Genomic DNA, 17,109 nt, shown 5'->3' on the forward strand with positions numbered 1-17,109 from the left:
GTCTCAGTGTAACACATTTAGCTCCCTTTAAAGATTCCGTTCCGTTCCCCAATTTTATCAACTCTCGGCTAGTCCCAATATAAATGCCAGGTGTTTTTTACTGAAAACAATCGAACATACTTAATACCATGCAATCATTATTTTCTTCCTAAAATGTTTGGATTTCAATCTCATCATATCAATCAACGTTTTCCTTGCGTAGGGATGAGGTATGTATAATTACCTCCATGGAGGTTATATTTTACCCTGCGTTTGTCTGTGTGTGTGTCTGTGTGTGTGTCTGTGTGTCTGTGTGTAAACACGATAACTCAAGAACGGCAGGGTCACTTGGTTTCATACTTGGTGTGTTGGTTGTGTGTGACAAAAGCTAGAAATGATTAGATTTTGGGCCCCCTAGCGGCTCCCCTTGGTACTGCAGCGCAACTTCCGGTTTTGCTATTTCGGTGTTCTGAACATGCTATGGTCACGATTTTTAAGTATTAGATAGCTCTTGTGCTCAGGAAGAAATGACATAAGTTTGGGCCCCCTAGCGTCTAGTTTTGGGATAGCAGGGGCATTTTTGTCAAAATCTTCTGAAGAGGATAACTCAAGAAGGGAACAACGGATTTTCATCATTTTTGGTATGTAGGTACCTTAGACAATGTTTTACAAGATAAGATACTAATTATGCAAAATAGGCGTACATTTGCATAATTAATGAGAATATTCCATCATAGCAGTTTTTTCAATGCATCTCTTGTTCCAGACATGCTATGGTCTTGACATTTAGGTAGTAGATAGCTTTTAGTGCCATAAACAAGAGGGGCAAGTTTCAGCCCCCTAACATGTAATTGTGGAACTGCAGGGGTGTTTTTGTCAAGACACTCCAAAGAGGATTACTGCAGAAAGGAACGATGGATTGCCTGCATTTTAGGCATGCAGGTAGCTTAGGCAAGGATGTTTATATGATATACATGTTATGCAATGAGGACTTAATTTGCATAATTAATGAGGAAATTGTATAGTTCCATTGTTTTCACAACTGGACCTCAATACATGTAACACATGTTAATTATGATAGGTGGAATATAAGCAGATACCAAATATGGTAATGAGGAAATCATTTGCATAATTTATGTAAAAATTGCAAAACCACTTTGTGATTAATAATGTTAATGTGTTAGTAGAGTCCATTCCAAGACACCATGAGGGTTTTTAGGCGATATTTATAATTAGTCTGAATTATTTTGAATAAAAGAATATCTGAGCCACAATGATTAAATTATTTTTAAAAAATTGACTGAGAAAGTACTCATATATTTGAATTCCTTTGAATATTTTAGAAACATTTTGAAAGTAACTGTACAAAAATATCTTTATTTAGAATAATTGTGAAACCTCTGTGTGATTATTTCACATTTACAAATATTTACAAAAAATGGTAAACCTCGCCAAATGGTTAAATTAGTTTATTGCCCCCGTAAAAGTAAGCCCTATTGTTGTATCTGTATATTTTTAGATTTCACTGGTGGATCCTTTGTGGTGGGCCATTGTTTCATGGCACCCAACCATACTTTGCAAGGATGTGTGAATTGCTATCTTCCCAGCCCACTGAACCATTTACAAAAAATGGTAGAAAATGGTAGATAATGGTAGAATGCTGTTATCATTATTTAGAAACCATTAGAAGTATCCAATTCCACACGATGAATATTTCCAAAGTTTTACAGGACCAGGGAAATATTTATAAAGTTGAAACAGTGTTACAAATATTTCTGAAGTATCAAATGTCCTAGACATATAATTACAAAACTTTAAAATCAATTCTAAACAATGGCCACAAACATCCGCATGGTGTCTTGGAATGGACTCTAAATTGCATGAAATTTACGAAAGCTCTAAATTTTCATGGAGGTATGAGGTCGCCGAACTCTAGTTGTTTAATACAGCACTTAAAAGAATTTCACTTTGAAAACATCCGCTGGATCTAGAATTTTTAAAAAGAGCAAGAATCTTTTAGAAAGCCCTCATAGTCTGCCAGTCTTCAGAGGCAACATTTCTGCGGCGAAGTGCAACCTCATACGACCCAAAAATAATGCACAGAACTTGTCAATGAAGGTTAGACATCCAGGTACTAAGATACGCCAAAAAGCAGTTACTCAAGCAATTAGATATGGTTTTGGAAACGGTCAGACGTTTCAGATGGCATCCACCATCTTTCGTCAGTGACCCTGAAGTGATCTGGAGAAACTGGTCTTTTATACTATAAACTTTGTCCTAACTGTGGCCCTCACTGCCATGCCAGGATCAGCCTGCAGAGCCACAGTATAGACCCTGTCAACCACCGTGACTTCATACAGAGCGCTACCATCATCTGCAAATATGGAAAGATGCCTACTATAACGTTATAGTTATAAATGCAAAAGAGCTGAAGACAACGCTTTTTGGTGTAATGAGCATTATTTCTACAGGACGCGAAAGCGCGACGCAGCACCTCTTTCAACTTTGAATTGAAAAGAAGTCTTGCAACAAATACTTTGCTCATGTGTGTGTCTTTATTTTGTACCCACCTAAAGCTTTTACAAGAGATCATTCTACGGTCAGGTGGAACATGCGGGGCAAAATGTCTATGACCCACAGTAACCCATGGCTGGCGCCGACAGACAACTACATTTTGACAGGTGGAAGTGATAAACGGATAAGGCCCATGGGTGTCAGGGCCGGACCTTACAGGTGTTTCAGGGGTGCGTATACAGGCTTCCCATTGACGTCTTAATGATGGTAATAGCCTTTATTGCACATTCATGCCCAGGCATATGGATACAAAGGTCGTTATACAGTACACATGGTTTCTAAGACTGATTCTAAAAACTATTCTAATACATTTGTTCGGCTTCTTCTCGTTTCTTAGTAATGTTAAATATGTAGCTTGAGATGTGTTTGTATAACGTCGTTTGATCAAAACTCATAAGAGAAATGAATTTTTTCAACACTAGACAAATATTCAAAGCGAGGAAACTTCCCTATAATGTAGCTAAAAAGAATACTTCTATCGTTACTATATAAACTACAATCAAAAGAAAGTGGGATTAAATTTCGACCTTGTGGTAATCTAACATGGCGCAGATGACGTCAAACAAAAAGCCTGTATTGCGGAAATGCCAGCTTCTGAAGTCTGAATCTTAACCATGCAGTTCTTTTCCGACTTGGTGGTAGTAATCATGCAACCTGCGCAACGGACAGTTTGGTGTGATGCAATAGGCTATATGCGCAAAGAACAAAGCGGGACGAACCCGCACATCATAAAAGAAGTGGGTATATTCGTCTTCCACTGCCTAAAAAGAAGAAGTCAAACCCAACAAAACCAGCAGAATGTACACTTTAGTAGCACAGCACAATGATAGAATGTAGTTCCCAGCACCTTTGTATTTTCCTTATTCTACATGTTGTTTGTGCCTGCAGTTAGCCCTCGGGCAAGAATTTGCAATCAACATATTTAATTGCAGGGCACTGACATGGTCGCATACCCCTTGCAGAGAAGGGGCGGGTCTACGGTGTGCCCTCCAGCCACACCCTTATCAACTTCTCAAAAAGATTCGCCGAGTGACCCAACATTGCCACAGCAACGTTCGCCCTTAACTTTAATAAGTACCTTTTTACAGCGGTATCGGCGTGATTTTCCTCAGTACCAGAATGATGAACAGAACAAATGCAGTTTGATCTAGTGTCTTCCTGTAAAGATTCTCCCGGCCTGCTCCTTTTTCAATATTAGACAAAAACGGCTGGATTCAATAGCGGAAATGAATCCATCGCTAAGAGGCTTTCTACGTATTAAAGCCTGCAAAATCAAATAACTGGAAGCCAAAGCGTATCATCTACTTGGATATATGTTCCATGTGATTCCGGCACTAGACATGTATACTTTTGTTTTTCTTCTGCCTTTCTTTGGAATGCCACAGGCAATGGTTTGAAGCTTTTTCATAGCCCTTTTCACAATATGGGAATCACATACCATTTTTTTCCTAAACAGACACCGAAAGCCTTCTTGGCTCCATTCTTTTTTATTGCTATGGCTACACCATGGATGTAGACAACGATGATTTGAAAAAATAAATGTCAAAGATTTTGCTGGATCAGTTTGACCCGGTCATTGACCCTGGCACACATATCGAACCATGGACCTTGTCACTCCATCCATCATCTCCGCTTCACTGAAAACGTACAATAAGCATGTATACATGTATAGTAATTTTTCCATATGCTGTCCGATTATACATAGTATGTCACAGCATTACGGGGATGTAACATCGATTATCATCATTCCACCAGGTGCCATAATACCGCCACCTCAAAAAACGTTGGTATAGAGGTCTTCCCAAGATTGTCTTGAACACTGAATGTTAAATATCCTAAATGTAATACAATTCAGATATTTAGGTGTTGAAGACAATTTTGAGAAGGCCTCTATAACAAAGTTTTTTTGAGGTGGCGGTCTAATGGCACCTTGTGGAATTATGCAAATGTAGGTTACGTCAGAACATACGATCTTTGTTTCAGGGATGGCGACTTCTGAGAAAAAAAAACACTCCGTGATAGATCTAAAAAGAATCGTAGCTCCGAGCAAGTATAAACATTCTTATCACAAACACGAGCTATCTAACGTAACCACTAAAAAAATCAGCGCTCATCATAGCATGCCCAGAGCACGAGATGTAAAAAAAACGAAAGTTTTGTTGCTGTAGTACTGTTGAAAGGCGCTAGGAGGCCAATTATCGACTTTCGTTTTCCCGACCCTCTGAAAAACCTACCAAATATCAACAAAATCCATCGGCGATTTCTCGAATTATTCTGTTCAAAGGCACACCGACACAGACACAGACACACACACACACACACAAACTGCAGCAAATATCCTTCTTGACGAAGGCAATTACCCCATCATACAGAACAATTCTGTGTCACACCTGACTGCATTTTGGCTTATAATGTTATATAAGCTCGGGCATCCAGAAATTTGTTCCTGGTTGTCATCAAGCCGTCCTTGTCCCACATTCCTTCGCAACAACACACCACAAAGTCATTTACAGACAAGAACGCAACAACAGGACTAGACAAGACTCGACACAAACCGTTCTCAAATTTGAATTTCGCCAGAAATAGATCTCAGTTGTTTCTTAAAACGTCTGGAAAACGTGTCTATACCCCTTTAAGGGGAGTGGATGGTTGAGTCTAATTGTCAATTTCATTTACAGACAAGAACGCAACAACAGGACTAGACAAGACTCGACACAAACCGTTCTCAAATTTGAATTTCGCCAGAAATAGATCTCAGTTGTTTCTTAAAACGTCTGGAAAACGTGTCTATACCCCTTTAAGGGGAGTGGATGGTTGAGTCTAATTGTCAATTCAAATCCTATGAGTATCGCTCGTCTCTGATTGGTCGAAAAAAGTCTCATAGGGTAAATCCGCCCCTTTTTTCCATCTGTTGGTGGAAAAACATGTCCAACAGCTAGAGAAGTCTATAAATAAGCATTCAAACCCACAGCAGCTCTCAGTCAGAGAACTGTTCTCCTCAGAGCGTTAGTCGAGAGTCTTCAAATCCACCCGTAACCGTACCGCCCCGAGTAGCCGAGACACAGACCACAAGTCGACTTTCTTCGGAACCAAAAGCTTTAAGGTATCTTACTTGTATATTGTGCTTCTTTCTTTTTACAATTCAAGTATAGACTTTTTTATCCGTTGGCGTCTTAAATTTTTGCGTCTGTATCAATATAAATGCACGGTGTAACACGCAGCTATAGCGTCTCGGGTATGCACGCGGTGCGGCGGCAGCTGGCTTGGGAAGTACTCCTTATTCTAGTTCACTCCAAACGTAGTTTCCTAATGGACAGTGCCTTGTCGTCATTGGGAAAAAACATGTTAATTGCACGACAAGGTTTTTGCTGGGTCATCCTGGCCTGGTAATTGGCCGGTTACACAGGTAGGCTCAGTTGAGTAGTCCATCTATTATCTCCGCTTTACTGCAATCGTACAATAATTGCGGTAACCTGTTATTATAGAGGTATGTCCGATGTCTATATATCATCTATAGTCCGCTGCACACTCACAATAGCCGTCTATCCAGATTGCAGTTGTTGTCACGCAAAGAAGATTCCCCTCCGAATTGGCCGTATTGTCATAACTTATCAAATATGCAAATAATCAGATTGTCTTGATTGATGCAACTTTGTGTTCAGACCACAGATAACTTGATATGATGCAGAATATCCTTAATTCAAGACTCTCAAATCTCATGAGAAATGAGAATAAGAATATCTTTCCCTATAAGAAAATGTATAAGCAGAAGTATTTGACGAAAGTTTGACAGAGTTGTTACCAAGGTAACCAATCCAATCTTTATCACGCATCGCTGATTGGTCAAAAAAAGCTTCGAGTCACGATGGCTGAAGTAGCTAACAGACGCACACACCAAGAACAATACCTCCCACACGGAGGTATACGGAGGAGAAATTCTGATACCTGAATGGAACTAAACACATAAACAAATATGATCGCATTCGGCTTTTGCTGTTTCCACAAGGACAGTAGGATGTGCTTAACATTACATGTATCAGGTGGCGCCCCTAAGCAATGAACATTGCAAGTCTCTACATCAATCAGTCCATGTTGTGTTGGATGGCGATGAGTGGGACCACCACGCTCCATTGTATTCTTCAGGCACGCCCTGAAAATTAATTATCCCCTGTGGCTATGAATAAATAGGCTCTCACAGGTGATCTTAAAGAACACAGTACCCATGCGCGGATCCGGGGGGAGGCGCGCAGGGCCCTTCAGGGCCCTTCAGCTGGCAAAAAAAAAAATGGCAAGATAAACCATGGCTACTAGAGGTCTTCGGAAGTTACGTCAAGAATATTGACAACGTTATAAAACTAATTCGCTTATTTGAAAGGAGATTTTCTGGTAATTATTTAGAGAAACTTGCAGTTTGCAATTACTAGTGGGTCTTTCGAGTCACGTAAACTTACGGTAAAGGTGAACTGATGATTTCTATCGTCCGTAATTGGCTTAGAGAGACGCAACCCGCCTTGGGAAAATCGGCGTCGTGCGCCGACACCCCCCTCCCCACTCCAGTTCTGATCAGTCGCCGCGGTGACCGTGCTGACGTTTTTGTTGTCATTTCCCCCCGATTTATATAATAATCGTCATCAATTGCCACCGCAGAAGCAAAAAGAGTCCGAAATATATGCATTTTCAAATGCGTAAGACACTTTCAAAATCGTCTCCGGCAAGCCACTCAGATCCCACGAGATTTCTATGCGATTTTATAGGAGCGCGAGCCGCTTCGCGGAGAAAGGCAAATCGGCAGCCAGGTACAAATAATTTTGCGATATTGTTTGTGTAGCGTGGCGTCATTTATGAATATTAAGAAGGAGGAACTAGCCTTCGTTAGGTTTGTCCTCAGTGGTAGTTACTAAAAATAGTAAAAGATGTCCCTGAAGTGAACTAGACAGCCACAGACATGACAAAAAGTTAGTGTTAGTTTGCTTCTCAAATTTGCTCAGATATGGCTCTAAAATGCACCAGAGAGCCTCTTTTTCTTATAAATTTTCTGGGGGAGGCCCCCAATACCCCCCCCCCCAACGAGAGTGGGGAACCCCCCTCTCGTGCTCTCCCCCCGCGCAGCTTGCGCTGCGCGGCCGCGTCATGGTGCTCGCCCCCTCCCCGCTTAACAAATGTCTGGATCCGCCAGTGGTACCATCGTTCTATAAGGGAAGCAAATGCATGCAGGGTTTTCCCAGTCTTTAGAAAAAACGGAAACTGCAAGTCACTTCATCGCAACCACATGTCTGAAAATTGGTACTCGTCTGAGTTGTAAGCTCGTCTGGAACTCGTTTGGATTATTAACAAATCACCGGCACCCAGATAGAACATACACCGGTCACCGAACTTCAGAAACCGCCCGTCCTCCGGTAGAGAAGCCGGAGTGGAATACTTCACCTCGGGGGCAGACATTTTAACGAAGGGTTTGTCGTAATAGATAAAAGTAACCCCCAGGAAAGTTGTTGTTATCGTTGTGAAAATTTGCCCAGAGCCTGACACAACTTCTTGTAAGGTAACAAAGGCATGGGACGGTCAACTGAATTGGGGCATAACGCACTTAACTACTAGTAGCAGCGCTACAAAGTATACTTACTTTAAATGATCTTGTGAGGCACTGTTTGACGTATAAGATAGTGTTCACAAACTGAAGACAAACTGTAAGTGTAAATTCTATGTACGTTAAATGCTAGATTGGATGTTTCATTTTGTTCGTGGTAATGCAACTTGAAAAAGATGCTGCCCCACCCCCCGGCCTGGTTTAGTTGGACTCTTCCTTCACGCTACACTTGGTTAAGAACCTGAAAGTGCACAGTGTCGAATATCAGTCTTCTTTTGCATCTAAATGACGGTAGCAAACGTGATAAGTGAATCCTTTAAGGAAAAAGTTATCGCATTGGGCCAAACGGATTCGATTGCATGGAAGACATCAGAACGTGCATCAATTTTTGCCATTTTAAAAAAAAGTGCAAAAATTCACATCAAATAAGCATCTACTATACACCTACCCATCACATAAAAATCAACACCACAGCAAGTCCAGGTGCAAAGATATAACACAAAACGTGCTGCTGCAGTACCAAGGTTAACCAACAGGGGGCCTCAAGTCGCGACCTGCACTATCACCATCCCCACACCTACCCACCTACCGAAATCATTGCAAACCTTCCAGCAGTTCTTGTTATATACCCGTACCCCACATAACTTCCAGAGTGAAAACTGTATTGCAACGATGCCTCCATTTTCTTGGAGGGAACTATACTGTGAATAGTTGCAAAATGAAAAAAAAATGCAATAGATGGCCAAAAATATCGGAAAATGTATACATATGTAAGAAAAAATGCAAAACGTACTGGTTTTGTAAACATTCGTACGTTGGACATTTTATGTTCTGCGTGTTCTGCCATTTGTTCCATCTTCCCAACCACTTGGCTCATAGTGAAGGCAACCTGTTTTTGCCCAACTTATCTTCCCTTCGCACGCTCGCATCAATTTTGGGATGCCCAGAGGATGACATCCATATAATCGAATGAATATGGCCTTAGGCTTAAAAGCTAAAGACTGTTTACTTTAAGGATTTGTATTTCCACCTGCTAAGACGACTTGGCGAAAGGCTTATTTGTTATCGCTAGGGTTGATTTGTTAGCTTTTTACTCAAAGGGATTTTTCTGACTATTTCTTAAACCTTTTATTTTCGGAAGAAGTAAGTCATCCACCATTTTTATTTACTCAATGGATGAAGGCACTTTTTGGCCGGTGTTGGGGGCGAACATGTACCCCCAGGCTGGGAGGGTCCTCATTCTCCATATATGGAGTCCAACTTCCAAATATGGCGTTCGCCCGGTGTTGTAGACTGACATGCAGCCTCAGGTTCGATGGCCCTTGTTTCCATATATGGACTGCAACTTGCAAATATGGCGTTTACCCAGTGTTGCAGGCTGTCCTAACAGCCCCTCATTTGGAGCCCCCTCCCATATATGGAAGTGCAATTGCACAAATTCCTTATATGGCATGGAGGATGCCTGTATGAATCAGATAATAGCAGGTCAGGCCACACCGATTTAATTTCTTGGTTCACGGATTCGCTCGCTCCTATTTTTGGGGAAAAAAATAAAAATAAAAATTACCACTCAGCAAATTTTCACCATTATTGAAACCATTCACCAACTTTCTGGTGTAGCAAATTGGCCTTTATATTATATACTCCTTAAAGTGTGGGTACAGGTACTGTTACTGTACAAAAATAGTGTTTTTGTACTTTTTTCAAGCTGAAACTTTTTTTTCTTTATGTTTTGGATTAGCTGTTACCTTTACCCCAACCATTTTACAATTTTTATTTTTATCTTTATTTCTCCCTCTCGCTCCATATTTTTTATGAAAAAATCCGTGAACCAAGAAATTAAATTGGTGTGGCCTCAGGACATAATGTGTGCCAAAATAAGGTCACTTCAAACATATCCTTAGTTACAATCAGCCGACTTACCTGAATAGTCCAGAAACACAACTAGTTTACTGGTAAGTTTAACAGCTGGCATGCATACATGTGCAGCACAGTACCGTTATAACAAAATTACCAACATTTTGTTTGTGTCATTTTTTATTTCTGTAGGTCCACATCTTCAATTCAAGTCGATATTCTGAACAACCAAGAGGTGAAGAATCATGGTGAGTCTTAAGTTGATTTCTAAGTAGTTTGAGGAATTCATCATCATCATTATCAGAATTTATATTTGTACATATACAAATAACAATGACTGGTTTGTTAAAAGTTGGGACAGTATAAGTCTTCATTCTGGGATTTCTGGGTCTTTTTTTATATTATTAGTCTAGAGACTGGTTGGAGTTTTGTGCGCGGGAGAAATTTGCGTGGGAAAAAATAAAGTTCATAAGATATGTCAAAAAATGTGATAATACGACAACCTTAATCAGATGTGGCCGCATGTACATTTCTATCCGAAATTATTTGTTTGAATTTCTGGTCCCTTGGGAATAGATCAGCTGGCTCCCAAGGGATTCGAAAGATTTAAGGATTTCGTACTGCAGTAACTGCACCTTTTTTTACATATTTTAGGAACGCACAAATTTTTGCCGCGCAGAAAACCCATTCCCTTGTACACGATATTCTTGACCATTTATGTACAATAGAATATTGTGCTAGAATATTATCAATATGGTGTATTGGTGTTATTATTTGTGACCACCACCCCAAATGGAGGACCGTTTTTCGTTTGTTTTCAACTAGTGTAAGGGTACTTTTGTAGTACGTAACTTGTGTAATGATGTTGGATGAAATGTGAAAAATGTTCATCATATGACCTTCCAAACTGACAATAATTCCTTAGTACATGGAGCCTGTAAGCACTATGGTCTTATTGATGTATTACTCCAAGTCTGTAGTCTAAAAGAGATCCAAGCCAAAAAATAAACATCTGCATGGACGCATTTTTTTTAGCGGTAAGAAATTCCCTTTTAGCCAGCCGAACTGATCTGAAGTTCCATTGGTGAAAGCTTATTTGTAACTGAAGAAATTAGCATGTAAATTTTGGCAGCCACGCGCTAGGTCGGAGGTACACAGTCCTAGGTTCTGAGTGGTGCGGTTGTACAGTAACAGCGAAAAAGTGCCTCTTGTGGGGATTGACTAATTGTTGTTTGTAATTGCTATAAACAAAGGACATATGTCTATTTGACGTTGGCAATTTTTTTCCACGATATAGGGTACATGTACATGTGCTCAACATAGCTTGAAAAATATGCTAAAACTCGCTGTAGCTTCAGTATGAACGCGCCCATGTAAAAGCATTTAAGTCCGCGGGGATTTAGATTCGCGGTAGCACCATGCACTGTACTCTCTTATTGCCATGGAAAAATGTTCGCGGTGGTTTTAAGTCCGCAGTGAAGCGGCCACTGCGAAAACCGTGAACATTAAACCACCGCGAAAGTTTCTGCATTTACAGTATGATAACATAAAAATCTATGGGAAGAAAAAAACTCATCAATGAGACCTTAAGTCCCATTATGGGTACCATTATGCCAACTCTTTGATGAGGATAGGCAAGAACACATGAGGACTCACTTGATCGATCGCATGTCAGGGATAAACAAGTCCATTAGCCCGATTGTTCCGGACAAGTAAAAGTGACAAGTAAAAGTGCTGTTCGGGCAAGTAGAAGTGCTTCCCCACTTGCCCGACGGGCAAGTAAGAATTTCCAGATGTGACCCGCTCAAATTACCACTGAGTGTGACAGCACATGAGGCTGAATGCCTGCCTATATTGACCATGTCATTTTTAAGCCAGTAGAAACATCGATTTTGGATGATAGGGCCACATCAAAACTCAAGAATTCCCAGATTTGCAGTCAGTGCCTCACCCCTGAGTCTGACTGTCAGAAAACAATATGTGTACTTTATTCTCAGTGACCTGTTCATTTCAGTAAATATCTTCTGAAGTGAACCAGGCAGTCCAAACTGTTTCTGTTGTGTCTTACTAGTATGGTTAGCAGGACATTGTAATTTGAATGCTGTCTGATCAGTGCACATGAAAGTCATTAAAATTTTGAAGTCAAGTGCACCAATATATTTGTTACCTTTTACTCTCATTGCATCAAGCATTGGTCAACACAGGAAAAGATAGCCGATAACAAAAGTGAAAATTTATGAAAGTGAAAATACATAGAAAGATGTAATTTGAATTTCGGGCAAGTGAAAATTTGGTTCGGGCAAGTAAATTTTTATGTACTTGCCCGATAGGACAAGTGAATTTTTGAAAACTTGTCTAACCCTGCATGTGCAAGAACTTATGAAAGTGACTCAGGCAACAGGAATTCAGATCTCGGCATGAGAAGACTTAGAATACAGAGGTTTTGGTTTTAAATCTCTAGGAGGCCCCAATGATGTGTCCCTGCAATTGGAAAGGTAGTCAACACATATTTTCTCACTCAACTCAGTGAGAATGAGTACCTAGCTTAGGTTTTCTCGACTTGGATGTAAGGGCAAGGGCCCCAAGTTTAAGGAAAGTATGTTTAAGAACCCACCACACTCATTAAAAAGAGTAGGGGTCTGTTCCGATGTGAGCTGAGTAGACCCAACCAAACAGTCAGGTCTTGTGCATACAGCTTGTACTTGTTACACCCCAAAACTGGGGTGTTACCGTGTTAGTTAACTGTAACACGATTGCAAAAGAAAATTTCACATAATGTTGTTTTTTTACTCCTCTAGGCTCCTGGCGTCAAGGTTACAGATGAAGTGATCTCAGCTTCTGACGAGGTGATACGGCACAAGTACAAGTACGTGACCTTCAAGCTTGAGGACCACGACAATGTCATCGTGGATACCAAGGTGGAGGTAAGGCGGCTAGAGGGTGCATACCTACACAAGTTCTACCTTGCATCGAAAGCTATCTGCAACCCAAATGTCAAGACTATAGCATGTCCAGGAGTCCAAAAGATCCAAAAAATGGTTCTGCTGCAGTACCAAGGTTGCAGGCCAGGGGGCCCAAAACCTACCTTGACCTTTATCTTCCCATCCCATGTCCGCATAGCAACTGTCATCACAATCCATCTAGAGGTTCCTATAGTTATGCTGATTTCAAATATCCTGACACACATACATGTAGCAAAAACTGTACCTCCATTTTTCATGGAGAAAATACACTTCGGATATGCATTGTCGGGAATCATTGTGCAAGGCACCAAAAAGACAAAGACATGCGTTAGAAAATGATTTTGCAACACATTCATCACTCAGATGTCACATCGAAAATTGTTTGTCCCGTAACTTAAAGGGATATATTGTAGAAATTTGGCGCTAAAATTTCAAATAACCTGAACTTAAAAATCTCCAGTCAGGTTGACATTTGTAACTTATTTCCAACTTATCTGCATCATTGTATCACATTTCTAGTGCTAATTAACAACGCCAATGTAAGCCGTGATCAAATTCACTTATAATTACTTCCGGGTAGCCTACCTGAAGTAACTCAGTCCTAGATTTTCGAATCGACCGTTGCGGTCGCAGATCTTCGTAGCTTTGCGGGGACTTTAACTTTTTAAGCAAACTTCAGTAACGATTCAAGTGAACAACCGAACGCGTTCTAGAGCGCGTCTTGGTTCGTCAGAAAGTTGGATAAAATGGCGGACAACTCAAGCGGTGGAAGGAAGTGCGCATATTTCAAGACGTCCTCACGGCACAATAAAGTCGTATCCATACGTTGTGAATATTGCTGTGAAGTGTAATATGGTAGATTCAACTCATACTGTAGAAAAATGACCAAATACAGTGACTTTATCTTTTACAATATATTCCTTTAAGCTGACAAGCTGTTGCATGTCTGTTCCTTATTTCAGTCGTCGACCTACGAGGAATTCCAAGCCAGTCTCCCGAGTGATGATGCCCGCTGGAGCATTTACGACTTTGACTACAAGAACAGGGAGGGTCAAGATTGTAACAAGTTGATCCTGTTCGGCTGGTCAGTACCTTTTTCCTTAAACGTTAAAGATGAGGCCGCTGGTAATGATCTGATAAAGTAGAGTCCATTTGATTGCACAATTGATTATTGCACACTTCTGTTAATTGCACAGAATCCCCAAATCAGTCCTGTCCAGTTGGATAATTGCACAAAAGGCGCCGGCAAATCACACGTCCGAACCTTATTTGATTCGCACGGACCTTATGCAAATGACGTGTTGTCACGTGACCCGGCGGTGGTTGGCCAGTTTCTCATAAGGTCGGTGCAAATCGCATAAGGTTCGTGTGTGTCACATAGTGATTCGTGTGATTTTCATAAGGTTTGTGCATTTTCGCAGAGTGATTTGTGCGTATCACATAATGTTCAAACTCATAGGGTTCGTGCAAATGCTTAGGCACCCCTGATCATAGATGTCTATGGGAAGAAAAAACTTATGGATGAGACCATAAAAAAGAACTGATTTGAAAGCAAGGACAATTACATTTGTTGACAATCATTCTGAAACCTATTAGATACATGCCATTGCAAGGATTACTAGGAAGTGTGCAATTCCCCTACAGGTACTAGGTCATCCTCTTACAAAATGTATATGGACTTGCAGGGCTAGAAATACTTTTTTTTGCGTAACCTGCACTGGTGCAGGTAACATTGAAAATTACCTGCACCAGACAACTTGTACCTGCACCAATATGAATTTAAGAAGTATGGATCATACTAAAATTGTTCAGGAACCATTGCTATTCTTTCTTTTATACTAAATAGGTGGTAACAGTCAATGCAGCTGATAACAATCCATGAACACCTACATCATAGGACATTTATGTACAAAACCCAGTACATGCACCAGTGCAGGTTAGGTGCAGGTAGACACCAGAAATACCTGCACAGTTCCAGTTTTACCTGCACTAACCTGCATATGCAGGTGGTATTTTGAGCCCTGACTTGTTTAAAAATGTATCAGGTTTTCACATGTTTTTTTCTTCCTCACCAGGTGTCCAGATGAAGGCGCTAAAATTACGACCAAGATGCTGTACTCAGGGAGCACAGAAGAGATCAAGAAGAAGTTCCCGGCTACCAAGAACTATGGGGCCAATCACCGCGACGATCTCAACTTCGATAAAGTGAGGGACACGATCCTCAAAACAAGCCAGTAGTGCCCCAGATCAAAGCACCAATTCTCCCTTTTCACAATGACCATGATCCTTTGCTGCAGATACCCCCCCCCCAAGTTTACAGTAGTTTTGTAAAACCGTTGGGTTCAAATCGCAAACTCGGCTAAAGTCTTATTCTGCAGAACAAGGTCTTACCCAAGGAATGGTAGAGTGGCTTGATTCCGGACTGGACACTGTGCCCTTGGGAAAGGCCTCAGTCCTTTTTCCTCAGTCCACCCAGATGTAAAAATGGGTACATGACTTTGCTTGGGTAGGTAGGAGGCAGTGAAAGGAGTCGGGATCCGCCTCCCAATACCGTGCCCAAGACACAGTAGATAACAACCCACTGCCCCTACGACCCTAACTTTCCATTTCACGAGTTTGCTGATTTAAGCTCAATGGTTTTACAACACTACAACAAAGGATTGTGGGAAGTGCGAAATGGTACATACATTCCTCTTTGGGGCTTTATTTCGTATCTCATGGCAAACTAAAAACCATGCACTACATTATCTTTTTACTACAAATTGAATAGTTTAATTGTATATCATGGAATGGAGACTTCTACTACTACTACTACTTTATGCAATTTTCCCGTATAAAACACTGTAATTATCATTTGTACTTCAAAAGCAACAACAGAATCTGTACCCTTTAAAAGCTAACGTCAAGTTTTAGAGGGTAATTTGTTTTATTAAGTGGCTATCCTATTTGACCGTACCAATAGGTGACAAATTATTGTGGCACACTGGTAAAATAAGTGACCACTACAAGCAAAATGGCCGTACTCTCAATGTCACATCCTGAGTTTGAGCCCCAATGTTATAGGTACAATGAAATATGCATATCTAAAATCACAATGAAAGAAAGACTAATGATTAAAATTCATCAAAAATAGTTTTGCAGTGATTGCCCTTGTTGGCAAATACTTTGGCCAATCACAACATTATGCTAATTGTGATTATTTTGAAGTTTGAAAAAAAGAAAATCATCAGTTCAGGCTGCCAATCTGTTGTCGGCCAATGAGCATTGTGTTGGTGACGTAGCGAATGTCTGCCACAAACAATCACCCTATGAGATTCCCACTGAAGTCACAGTCCAAGTTTCCTGTTATAAATAATACCGGATGCAAGATAAAGATGTGTTTTTGTCTATCCAAAGATGATAATTTTACAGTGTTTAGTGCGAATGTAACTCTTGAACAATGTAATTGGTTGGTAGATTTTTTCTTTATATATTCAGGTGTTAGTTAAAGTTACAGGGCAATTCAGTGCACACAATAGGTGCATAGTGATGCTTGTACTACTTGGAAGAGGAAATAAATCAATCTACTACTAGTAAACTACATTTTGTTGGTTGATATCTGTGTCAGTGTCACTGTGGCATATTCCTCACTGGCTGTCTTTCAAATGCAAGATAGATATTTCTTTGCATTTGTTTAGCTGGATACAGTTTTTCTATCAAATGATCAAAGTGAGATATTGTTATGTTTTCATTCTCCAAAGAGGAACATATGGTTTCTCATCCATTTCGAATTCCTTATCACAAAAGTAAGGCAGAGCTCAAAATTAATTTTTGGGATTAGGTGCTCTGGTGCACCCAACCTACAGAAATGTTTTGGGTGCACCACATAAGATAAAGAAGAATATCCCCAATAATTACAAACCTACTAAATCAGTAATATAAACGGAGTCTTGACATTATTTTCACGCTGTTTCTTAAATCCAGGAATTGTAATGCCAAATTTTGCTGACCCAGAGATCATGACGATGTGGTCACAGTTAAGAAAATGCTTTTGAATTTAAAATGTTCTCGTCTCCGCAGTTATCATAGGATGTACCGAAAAACTCTGAAACAAATGATATCATCCGAAAATAATTTCATCAGGTTGGTAGAATATAGGACTAGGAGAATTCT

The 17,109-nt window shown here is 40.4% G+C and overlaps 1 protein-coding gene across 1 annotated transcript; it reads left to right on the forward strand.

Moving 5' to 3' along the window:
- The first annotated feature begins 5,502 nt into the window (after nucleotides 1-5,502).
- Nucleotides 5,503-16,534, forward strand: LOC118431820 (cofilin-like). The gene is made up of 5 exons (XM_035843206.1): nucleotides 5,503-5,656; nucleotides 10,187-10,242; nucleotides 12,793-12,918; nucleotides 13,920-14,041; nucleotides 15,033-16,534. The coding sequence occupies exons 2-5, from the start codon at nucleotides 10,240-10,242 to the stop codon at nucleotides 15,193-15,195; spliced, it is 414 nt and encodes a 137-aa protein (XP_035699099.1). The 5' UTR covers nucleotides 5,503-5,656; nucleotides 10,187-10,239; the 3' UTR covers nucleotides 15,196-16,534.
- Nucleotides 16,535-17,109: the final 575 nt, after the last annotated feature.

The sequence above is a fragment of the Branchiostoma floridae genome, chromosome 15 (genome assembly GCF_000003815.2).
Source record: "Branchiostoma floridae strain S238N-H82 chromosome 15, Bfl_VNyyK, whole genome shotgun sequence".
Classification (NCBI taxonomy): Eukaryota; Metazoa; Chordata; class Leptocardii; order Amphioxiformes; family Branchiostomatidae; genus Branchiostoma; species Branchiostoma floridae.

Coding starts and splice junctions, on each gene's coding strand:
- LOC118431820 (XM_035843206.1), top strand. Junction 12,919..13,919: donor TCGTGGATACCAAGGTGGAG/GTAAGGCGGCTA, acceptor TCCTTATTTCAG/TCGTCGACCTACGAGGAATT. Junction 14,042..15,032: donor AAGTTGATCCTGTTCGGCTG/GTCAGTACCTTT, acceptor CTTCCTCACCAG/GTGTCCAGATGAAGGCGCTA.